We start from the raw sequence: 12,165 nt of genomic DNA, 5'->3' as shown, positions 1-12,165 counted from the left end.
GTATGAGGAATAAGGTCTGGGTGGGACAGGAATGGGGGACAAAGTTTCACAAAGGATAGGGAAGGGGACATCATGACCATGCCTCAAGAGACATTTGCGTCAGCAAAGTATGTTATCACAGGCAGAGGTATCCCAAGACTGCCATGGAGATGAAATCATGTTATCAACAGCGCAGGCAGCCCTAAGCCTGCCTCATGATCCAAGCTATACTCTGTAGGTAGTCAAGGAATGCTCTACTGTGATTCGCAGACAGTAAGTAGGTCGCTGTTGCCCATGAGTGGCCAACTCATAGGAACCCCAAAGTTTGCATTCCCACCAGTAGTGTACAATTTCTCCAGAGCCTTGCCAACACCTGTCTTTTCATTTTCTTGATAAGCAGCCCACCTAACAAGTGAGACCATGTTACACTGTGGTTTTCATTTGCATCTCCATGATAATTAGTGATGTTGAGCATAATTTCATATACTTTTGGCCACTTGATCATTTTATAACCTTTTTAAACAAGTTATCCTGGCAAGAGAAAGCAAAACCTAATTTGAATGATATGATGCTTTTTATCTTTCATGAGTCTTAATGACAAATTTCCAGTGAGAATAAGGCTCTGTCTACACATGACCCATCTAAAACTGCCCCTGATGTTACCAACTCCCTGTCTCTGTCCCCTCACCCCAAGATTACTGTGGAGAATTCACCAAAGATGCACGGGTTCTCTTATAAATTGCTTTAAATAACAAATCCTCTAATCTACAAAGAATCTTTATTTCAAATGAAGATTAGCCAATTCAGAAACAATAAATTAGCAGGATCATGAACTCAAATATAAGTCAAAATTAAATTTTCTCCAAGTGTTATTAACAAAGCTAAAAACAGTAAGATTATGCAGGAATAAAGTTTCAGCAAAATTTACCTTCAGTTCACACAATGGAGTTTAAACGTATATTAAGTACTCACCACTAATATTGAAATTTTCAATAAATTAATTTTATCCATAATCCTAATTTCATACTCTACAATATTATATAAATAGTTTTAAACTTACCCAAATGAAGTAATGTAAACTGGGCTGCCAGTTCCTTTGCATCTTCTAATGTAGTGCAGAGCTTGTCTGGCATGAAATAACTCTGGGATCCATTCGCAATAGCAGGAATAACTATCTTATATACCAAGAGTACTTTCCCATCTTGACTTGTTGTTGAATATAAATAATACTCAGGTGGTGCCCAATTATTTTTGTTGCAGTAATAATCCAAATGCATTACTGCAGAATTGAAATGACTAGATTTTAAAGAATACATACTAATGGGAGTAAGCTTTGTTCCAGGAAAAAATGGGTATGTGCACCTTTCGATCTCAGGGGGACTTGGGCTATGCTGACCATTGAGACGAGCTGGAAGACTTGGTGGCTTGCCTAGAGTCTTTGTATGGTTCTCTTCTTTGTTAGTGAACACAATCAGGTTTTCAGAATTGGGGCTAATCTGACCATTAAGATGTTGTCGCCAAGTGTTTTCTTTATTTACTGGTTTTGCCAGTGTTACCTCAATACTTGCTCCGTCAATGCATTTTCCATTCATAACAGACATAGCAGCTACTGCATCTTCTCTATTGAAAAAGTGAACAAAAGCATAATCTCTTAGTTTCTTCACTCGTTCAACTGCACCAGGTTTGAATTTATTGAATTCTGCTTTAATTGTTTCCTCTGTAGTGGAGATCATTAAATTTCTGACATAGAGAACTTTAACTCTCTGCATGGTTTCCTCATCAACTTCTTTCTCTGGATCAGCCCAATCCACTTGAATGGTATGGCCCCATAGCTGAAATGTTCCTGTAAAAAAAGAATTAATTAATTTCAAGATAATTTTTTAAAAGGTCAAAAATCTTAAGTAAAACTGTTTCTCCAGCGAAGCAGAAGCTCAAATACACATCAATATACTTGATTAAACATTAGTTTCCTATTCATGTGAAAGTTTTAACTAAGGGAAATACAGTAAAAACCTATAGTAGAATCAATTTTAAGAGTCAAAAGAACAAAAATATTTCAAAAACAGACTTTTAATAGAATTAAAATTTGAATTATCCTCTGAATGCATTACTAAAGAGAATGATTCATTACAGGAACTATTTCTTGTCTTTTAGATTTAGTTTAATTCCTTTAAGAGCATTACATATTATCATAATACGGATCTACCAGGTCTTGTCATTTTCTCCTATTTCTAATACAATTAATATGGAAAAATAACCTTTAAAAGAACAAATTTACCTGGAATTAGTTTTCTTCTAGCCATAGCAGCAGCTCTGTGAGATTCATACTCAACAAATGCAAACCCACGATTTTTGGTCTTATCTGTTGCACTTGGATAAACAATGACATCTACAACACCTTCTGTAACTTTCTTCATTTCATCCAAAATTTCTTCTTTCTTCTTTTCCTTAGGAATGGCTCCAATAAATAATCTGCAATTATCCAAGCTTACACACACACCAATAAACTTCCCTGGCCGAATCTCATAATTATTAAGAATTCTGATGGCTAACTGTGCTTCTTCTTTTGTAGTGTACATCACAAAAGCATAACCTCGATTTTCACCACTAAATTCCATCATAAGTCGAAATTCATATATCTTGCCAGCTCTTTCAAATACAGGAACTAACTCATCTTCATACATATCACGAGGTATTTTCCCTACAAATACTTCACAGCCTCTTGGTGGAGGTGGACCTTCCCAACCTGAAAGAGAAAAATAAATAAAGTCTACTAAGTTAGTTATATTCATTATCCAATCATTCACCCATTCCACAATTGTAGTGTAAGCCTTCTATATGTGTCATGCATTATTTTAGATGTTGGTGACACCACAGTGAACAAAATAAAAACTCCCTCCCTTATGAAGTTATTAGTCAATAAAGGAGACAAAGAGGTTGCTATGAAGACAAAGTCAGTTAAGGGCTGATACCTTTGGTAGTTGCATAAACCTTGAAACATAAGATTTTAGCAGGTTCCTAAATGAAATGAGGGAATGAGCCCTGAGGATACAAGAGGAAAAGCTTTAAATGCTGGCACACAGCACAGAGGCCTGTATGCCTACAGTACAGCTGAGGGAGAGGTAAAGTGGTAGACAATCAACCACTGTTACAACTAGTGGCCAAGATTTCAAATGTTAAAGAAAGGTAACTGAAAGGTTTTAAGAAAAGTATTTCACTGGTTAACCACAAAAGGATTAAAAATTACAATTATTAACCTAATTTTATTAACCTGATTTTCTAATACAAATGCTAGGCACCATTCCCTGCTCTTTCAAATTCCTTTCAAAACTATTTCCACATTACAGCTAGCGTGTCACTTTACCCAATGACCCAATCCCAATTTCTTCCTTAACCCAAATCAACTTCTTTCTGAACTGTCTAGAAATCTGACTGTGAAATTGAGAATACCAGAGAAGGAAGGGGAAGGTGGGCACAAAAGGGAGAGGGGGCACAATGGGAGGAAGGTGGGAGAAGGCCAAGGGCACCTTGACAGTGGCATGGTACTAACACATATCTGAAGGGGTGTGAACCTATGAATCACAGTGTAGAAAACCAATGTTGATGCAATTTTAAAAAGGTTGAAAAAAAATGTAAGAAGACATGCAATAACATGTAAATTTGACATCTTCCCCCTCACAAGATAAAAGTGATTGCTAAGGTCTAAAGCAATTGCAAGGAATTACTTGAGGAGATATACACCTCATGTAAACGACTACATTAAATGATCCAATTTAACGGAACATAAACAAATTCAGACCTGGAGGAGGGCCACCAAATTTCCTTTGTCCATTTTCTTGAACCATGTTGTAACCAGTCTTTTCCATCAATGCAAGTAAAGCAGCTTCATTCTGAGTACCAGTGCGAACTTTACTGCATCCATTTGTTCCATCTATATTTTCTTCATTCATGGTTGCAGTTCCTAAAATCAAGTTTAAAAAGAGGTGTTTAAGTTTATGGCATGGAACACCAGAAATCTATGAAAAGTTTCCTTGGGTTGCAAGATTCAAAAGGAAGTTGTGGTTGTACATTTAGTGATCACTGCAGTTCTATCCCAAAGTTCTTCTCCACAATGAAATCTAGGAACTTTCAATGCCACTGATTGAGTTAAACACCTGTAGAAGGTTTAAGCTACAACAAGAGAAAAAGAAAAAAGCGAAAAAGAAAAAGGGGAAACAAAGACAAGGAGAGGGAAAAACAGGTATATTAAAGAAGTTAAAGAGAAGGGGAATAATAAATAAGTATACTGCTATTAAGGAATATATATAATTACTGCTGATCAACCTATTCATCACAAGGCTTAAAGTACTTGATTACTTAAGTTAAATGTATTTTCAGATTGGTGTAGTCTAGGGCTAATAATCCTGCTTATGTCAACAAATGCTAAGAGTTACAAATTAAACAGGTGCCTGGAATAAGCAAACAGAGCTTCAAATCAACCCCTACTCCTATCTACTACATGCCACATCATCCCAGCAGAAACAGGAACTGTTGTGATTCCCATCTAGCAGCAGTTTAAGAACTTCTATCAATAGGTGGGCAGGAGTTAAGGAAAAGGAACCAAAATCTATGTTGATCGCAATCTATAAAAATGTACCTGTTATTTTTTTTTTTTTTCTTAATAAGCCTACACCACCCACTAAGGCTGTCAGAAACACTCCCCCTAGTGGTAATAACTGTATTTACTCTGTTTCTTAATTTTACATTTTCTCATTAGGTGTTACCATAAACAAATGCAAAAATTAAAATCCACAAGAAAAATAAACTGGGAAAGCTATGTTAGCTTTCAACAGAGCTTTCTCAATTATTCATTTTTTTCTGATGACAATGAGCAGAGCTAGAACCATCCACATGGAACATATACGGTCTTTTTAGTCTTTAAAGCTCCTTCTAGGTTATTATGTTGTCTCCAGAGAGTAACTTTGAAGAAAACGGACAGAAAGTAGCTCATTGTCCCAGGAGGTGTCTCTCTACCATCCACCTCATTTCCCTAAACTGAGCAACTCCTTACTCTTACTGAGATTCACTTGTGAAACACACATAGTGAATGTGCTAAGGATGAGATGTTCAGTAAATATACTGAATTCAACACAGCCAAGTTTGAATGTCATTGTATCCTCCAAACCTGTTCCCTTCTGTTTTACCTTACCTCCAACAATTCATACATTTACCAAAAAAAAAAAAAAAAAGCCACGACCACTAACACACCCCCTTCACCAAATCATCACAACCAGAAACGGACAGTGGCCTGAAGTCCAACTTCTGATTCAGAGTTAATCAAGCACAAAGAACTGCATATTTAACCTTCTAAATATATCTTTAAATCAATCTTTTCCTGTTCACCTCCACAGCCTGTTCTCACATAATTACTTCTTACTGAATTAGGGCCAGGTTCCTGTTGTTCGGTTTAGTCTTGTCTCCTTCAAACAAAATCTCCACAATGCTGAAAAGGTGATTTAAAATAGGAATGTTATCGTATGCTTCTACCAAAAACAAAAACTAAGGGTAAAAAGTGTATCTTTTTAAATTTAGACTCAAAAGGATCCATCTGAAAAACAAGTCTCAAAATAACACCAAATCTTTAAACATAACTATTTTGAAAGGCAAACAATACCACAAAACTAGGACAGAAAATGACTAATGGGGAAGTGATCTGCAACACTCAGAGAGAAAGGTCAATTTCCTTAAAAATAAAAGGAGCAGCATGGAGTAATAATTAAGATCCAGGTAACTGAATGACAGCTTAAATGTGAATCTTGGTTTCTCCTTCTTTACTAGCTTGGGCAAAGTGCTTAACCATTTTTTGGATCTTCTGATTTACTGGTCTCACCTACTTATCAAATGGAAGAATTAGGAAGCAAGAAAGAAGTCTTACCCAGGTAAAAGTCTTTAATCTGTATTATCAGCTATAAACCTACCACTAGACTTCAGGAACAAATTTTATTAACATAACAGTAAATTCAATAATGTATTTTAAGTAAATACATTATACAAAACAATGTAATTTAATAGGTTTTGACAAAATGATATAAAATTACTCGTTGACACTCATAACCACTATGAGGAAAAATTAGTGAAAACAACTTTCAGACTCTCTCGTTCTAAAAAGTGCAGCATTTTCCTGTGTAAAAGCATTTTAAATAATACAGCTTTTCTCCAGTTAAGATTGTCTTTGACACAGTTTTACCGATATACCATCACTAAGGTCTTTTAGTAAGAAATTATGAACATTTAAGTGAATCTTTAGACCATCTCCAATTTCACATGTAGGAAAACCAAAGGCAAATATGGTAAAAGCACTTGCTTAAGGTCACAAAGTAGTCACTGAATAAATCGGGGCTCAAACCCACAGCAAGTTAAAAATTCTGACTCCTTCATAATTAGCCCAGAGGGACACATATAGTCTGAACCTCCCACAGAACATGTATGGCCCATTACACTCAAGAAATCATGTCTATACAATGTGAAGAGGAGTAAAGAGTGAGATTTCTATTTTTCAAACATCTGCAAGTATGAGAAAAATAAAAGATTCTCGTCTAATAAGCTACCATATATATATTTGCTATTTACTGCCTATAAAGAGAAGCAATAAACAGCTTCTACTTCCATTAAATCCAAAGTGTAGACTAATAAAAGCATTTATTCTATTATTTCTTATTAGTTATTTTTTTCTTGCAAATTACAGCATAATTAACAGCTAGCTCTACATGGCTCATTTCTGCATTCCAACCCATTCTTGCAATTTACCTTATGTACATATATTTGGAGCTAATTCATGTCTCCACATTTATATTTTCAAAAACATAATACAGAATTTCAAATTTAAATCAACCAATCCCACATCAGAGTCTTAATGACCAGCGCCTGAGTAGAAACATGGCAGACTTAGTATATTTTAAGAAATTTCAATCAAAAATATTATAAAAACTTGAAATTACAGAAATGTAGGACATATTGCCCAGTCACCCAATGTCATCTGCTCTTTAGAAGGGAATGTGTTTTCAAAGACTCCAAAATAAAAGTAAGGTCAACACGTATCTAATTCACAATTAAGAAAATTTAAAAGTACATACCTTTTCCGTAATATAACCAAGACACATTTCTGAAAGAGCCAGAATTCAAGAACCTCAACCAAAGATTTATAAGTCCCATATAAAGTAGAATTATTCATTCTAAAATATTTCAGAATCAACCTGAAAATTAGTACAACTCCAAACATGCTCATTCTGAAAAAGCTGACATACCGAGGCATCCAGCTTAGTTAATTTCTACCACTTTCGGTTGGGAGATTCACATGCTAAAGCGCCTAAGTGTTCTACCAACTTTATTCCTTACCCTGCAGACCCAAGGAATCCATCTAAGCGAAGGAGAGGCCTGGGCAAGAGAATGGCATAATTTATGCAAAAAAAAAGAAAAAATGAAAAGGGCAGACTAAGAGCTATTGTACCATACATAAGCTCAACTTCCACAAATTTTTTCCTGCACTTTGGACTTTCAAGGACTTCTTTCCATTCAGTTTTAAGAGAAAAAGGGAAAAGAAAAAAAAAAGGCAAAACATTCACTAAATTACACAGAAGACCATGACAGCATAGCCAATTCAAATAGCAATTTTGAGTCAAACCTTTAGCTTTAAATGCAAGCTATATCTTCATCAATTTTAAGCATGCAAACCTAACAAAATAGGCCCTCCCTAGTGGCCTGTTTTGCCATCACTGAGATGGCCAGATGTCCTGAGTTTGATCCCCAGCCAGGGAGCTGACCCAGATAATGTGGCAGACCTCTCCTGACCCAGCCGCTGCCCCCCACCCCCAGCAGTGTATTTCAGTGTATCTGCTTGTTCTGCTTCCTGCTCTGTGTCTGGTGAATCCTCTCACCTACCTACCCTTCCCATCCCCTGCTACTTCTGACTTATACCCTATTTCTTCTATACAAAAATAAAATCTTTTTTTAAACTAATAATTATACAATACAAAATTTCAAATTTGTACTGCCTTTCAAAACAGGAAATATGTTAATGAGAAAGCAAGCTAATTTTAGCCAATGATAAATGAAAATTAAATCATTTATCTAAAGGAATCTGGTCATCTATATTCAAACTACGTAAATTGACTTGACATTCTGAATTACAGCAGATGCTTGAATGCCAGTCCATCCAACTGTTTCATTACAACAAATAACACTACTACAATATCAGAGACCTACTTTCCTTTATGTTTCACTAAAATCAGTTTCCAAGCACTTAAATTAAATGAGGACTAACTGTACTGTAAAAATTTATGAAGTTGTGAAAACATTTTATAAATTTTAATGTGATTTTTAGAAATGTCAAGGCATGAAAATATTCTTATGGAAAGTATAGTGGATCATTGTGAGTGCTTTTAAAGTACAGGACATTAAACTCTCCATTTGTTAATGCAGTTGTCATTTTAAATATGGTAGACTGAGGCCAGAGTTGCTAGATCAATGGATTTTTTTTCAGTTTAATGACAAACTTCACTACAGCAACTTGGATAGAAAGTGAAAAGAACTGACCCATTAATAGTTCATGAACACTACATTTAAAATTATTTCAAAGTAAAGGGATAGACGAATCAGTTCAAATCCATTTTTCATTATATTTATTAAAGAATGAGAACACACTTTTATCTCCAATAGTAAATATGTGACATATAGTTTCATTACTAGGTGTTTCACAACCTGCAGTGATACTATGGCTGGCAGGTTTAAATCTAGAAAGACAAATTCAAAAGTGCAATATTCTCCTTGAACTTAAGTTATCCACAAAAGAACCAAAATGCTTGCACAACTATTGCTTACACAAGTCTCCTGTAATCTACCATTTGAAATCTATTAGATTTGGTCATACAAAATTAGTATTTCCTTCTCTCACTTCCATGCTTCACCAGCCATCAAGAAATAAAATAAAATGGGGAACATCCAGCGGTAATATGCAAATTTGAACCAATTATTTAATTTCCATTCACAAAACTTCCTTAAATATGTCTCATGTATCCAACAAAACGACACCAGTAAATTGGGTATATTCTTAACAGCTCTTCCTTCATAATATTCAATAACATACACGTTCATATTTCAAGTGCTGATATGTATTATAGTCTTTAGCTATATTATATTTCTTGGCGCAGAAATTCAAGTTCAGTACTCTACCTTAAGTGAGAAACGCCATCAGAGCAGTGCTAAGCTTACATCGAAATTAGGGCGTTACCGATATCCAGCAATTACAGCACTACTCGTCATTTCAGTCTTATCTATAATGGCACAGAGTTGCAAGCAAGCTAACTTTTAAAACAAACGTTTGACAAGTCCATAAGCATCTTTAATTCTGGAAGAGTGTTAAACGCAACTATGCGTTGTAGTTAACTTTGAAGCGATCTAACCCTTTATAAGGGCAAGTTTGCTTATTTAGACAAAAAGGACCTATTATTTACACACTAGCCGCTAATACATAAAAGCAGATTCTACTTTTTGCTTCTAATGCCGTCCTCAAACACGAAGGGCGGCAGATGTATAAAAAACACCACAACCTTGAAAGTTTCTGTAGCTAGCTCTCTTATATTGACCTGTATTAGAATCACCATAAAATATAAACACTAGATAGAGCCTTAATCAGGAATGGAGAGAACTTAAAAGTCCATATACGCTAAGCTGATTTTATCTATGACCAAAGAGTGCCCAGAGAAATTAAGGGACTTCACAAAGATCTCAGGCCTGAATAAACTGCCAGGTATCCAGATTCCAGGTTCAATGGTTTCGCCACACCCCAAAGAGTTCAAAGCTGACGTTGGACACTAACATGGCACGCTGGCTGCCAAGCCGCCTGTGTGGGGCAAGGCGCGGGCTGCCCTCCGCGTGCACCCACAGCCTCCGCCCGCCACAACCCTCACGCCGGAGAGGGCTTGGTGCAGAAACAAGAGCCCAAAGCAGAAGAAAGTTCGAGGTTCGGCCCCATTAGAACCCCAATGAACACCACGACGTGATTGCTCGGCCTCACCCTGCTGCCAGGTGCCCGGGGCGTCGTCTCAAAGCCTCTAGAGGGGACGCGCGGAGCCGACAACGGCCGGAGGCGCAGAGACAGGCGGCCGGCCTGGCGCGGTGGCGGTCGGCGCGGAAGCGTGTTAGGAGAGGAACATGGAGGGCAGCAGGTGGCAAGAGGCCGGAAGGCGGCGGGGGAGGGCGGAAATAAGGTGAAGAGAGGGCAGGGCGCCGTGGGGGCGGAAGCGGCCGCGGGGAGCCTTGAGGTCGAGGCTTGGGGGACCAGGCAGCCGCGGCCGCGCGACGCGAGGGGTACGGACGGCAGGGCTGTCCGCTCAAAATGTGGCCCGGGACCCCGGCTCTCGGGCTGCTCGACGGGACGGGGGAGGGAGAGCCCCGCGGCCCGCGACTCCCCGGCGCCGTGGGTCCCCGCCGCGCCCGGGCCGTCGGGGAGCTTTTCTGGTAGGGAAGCAGGGTCTCCGGCCGTTACCGGCGATTTGGCAGTGACCCCGCTGCCCCCATCCTTTCCTCACCCCTTCGGGTCTTCAAATGTTGGTCCTAAATCCCCGGGACCAACGACCACAAACCGCCGCCACCGTTTCGGGGACCAGTCAGGCTGAGCGGGGGTCGCCGCGGGGGGGAGGGGAGCCCACCGGGAGGAGCTCGCGGTGTCCTCGCGCCTAAGCTAGGCTCCCAGCGGGCGCCGCGCGCGCGGTGGCCTAGCAGCCCCATGCGGACCGGCGCCTCGACCAATCGGCGAGCAGCTCAGGGGAGGAGCGAGCAAGGAGTGGGCGGGCCAAGGTTTAAATCCTAAGGAGCTGCTTGGGAGGGGAGTGAGAGGGCCTGGAGTGGCAGGCGGGTTGGCCAATGGCGACGAGGGGAAAGCTGTGGGCTAGGCACCCAGTGACAGAAAGAAGGTCCTTCGCGTTTTGGTGAGACGTCTGTGGACGGGGCTGTGGCTTGACTTCCAGGCTTCTTCATACGGAAATGATGGGTGATATTGTAGAGGTTCGTATTCTGGCTGTAGAGGTTCTTATTTGGAGTTGACAAAGTTTTTAAGTCTTAAAAACTGCTAGTTCGGGCCCAACACTGTGCAAACTGTGGACTTTTAAAAATAAGGGCTGGGCATGTACCAGAGACATTTTGTGGGGGTGGAGTGGGGACGGGTCAAAAAAGGGGGGGGGGAGGGCACAGGACTATGGAGATGGCACACGGGTGACTTGGTGATGGGAAACCCGCGGGGATTACAAGTGAGATGAAAAAAAATGTACAAAATGATGTAAAAATAAACTTATAAAAAAATAAGGGCTGGGGAGGGGAGAAGAATAAGCTGCAATAATGCGAATAGGACGAGACCTATCGAAGTTAGGCTGTTTACCTAGAAACTTGACTGTAGAATTATGGCTACCCGAAGGGAAGAACTGTGGGTGTCGGTGGTGGGTGTGAGGCAGCAACATGCGCCTGAAAAGGGTGTGCTCCTCACCGCGGATCCTCTACAGCGTTGTAAGCCAGTTTGCTTGAATAAAATAGATAAATAAAATTTACATTAAGTAAAATAACGTTCGGTGGTGTGCCTGCCTTGGAACTTGGGCAGGTTCAAGAGGCCTTTACTAGACTTACCTCTACTGTTAGTCACTTTGGCAGTAGCAGAGCTGAAGAACCGAGTTCTGTGTTCATGTGTTCGTGTGTGCGTTTTATCATACTCCAACAACATACTCCTGAAAAGGGCATGCTCCTAACCTGGGATCCTGTATAGCGTGTAGGCCAGTTTGCCTAAATGAAAGAAGGAATTAGCAAGGAGTCTTGATTACTACTTGTGATCAAAAATCTCATCCCATTTTGTGTTTGTGACACCTTGAGCAAATTAACTTCCCCTGAGATCCAGTTAAGAGGCATTGTGAGGATTAAATGATAATGCTAATCAATATCAAGCACTTACTATGTTCCAGGAACCTCCAAAGAATTTTCAACTATTAGTTCATTTGCTTCTCCCAGGAACTTTGACAAAAATAGTATCTCCAGGTAGCTCTGGATTACAGCTCCCAGACAAAATTTAAGTTCACTCAAGGTTAGAGGGGCAGCAAATAACTCCTTGTTGGCTCCTAAGCTTGCAGACATAACCATCTGCTATACTATCTCAAACTGTGTCCAGAA

The 12,165-nt window shown here is 39.3% G+C and overlaps 1 protein-coding gene across 2 annotated transcripts in view; it reads right to left on the bottom strand.

Annotated features, from left to right (window-relative positions):
* Window positions 1-10,706, bottom strand: part of RBM46 (RNA binding motif protein 46) — a 29,949-nt gene extending 19,243 nt beyond the window's left edge. The window contains exons 1-4 of one of the 2 annotated variants that reach the window (XM_004685342.1): window positions 10,545-10,706; window positions 3,779-3,940; window positions 2,258-2,725; window positions 1,040-1,822 (exon numbers count right to left, since the gene is read on the bottom strand). In XM_004685342.1, the coding sequence (XP_004685399.1) occupies window positions 1,040-1,822; window positions 2,258-2,725; window positions 3,779-3,929 (1,402 nt within the window). In that variant the 5' untranslated portion in view covers window positions 3,930-3,940; window positions 10,545-10,706. The remainder of the gene's footprint in view (window positions 1-1,039; window positions 1,823-2,257; window positions 2,726-3,778; window positions 3,941-10,544) is intronic. The other variant, XM_004685343.1, reaches the window with a different exon arrangement.
* Between the last annotated feature and the right edge of the window lie 1,459 nt (window positions 10,707-12,165).

Source organism: Condylura cristata, unplaced genomic scaffold (genome assembly GCF_000260355.1).
Source record: "Condylura cristata isolate star-nosed mole 26May11 unplaced genomic scaffold, ConCri1.0 scaffold00018, whole genome shotgun sequence".
Classification (NCBI taxonomy): domain Eukaryota; kingdom Metazoa; phylum Chordata; class Mammalia; order Eulipotyphla; family Talpidae; genus Condylura; species Condylura cristata.
Note: the sequence above shows the minus strand (reverse complement) of the source record. Positions and strands in the feature narration are given on the sequence as shown.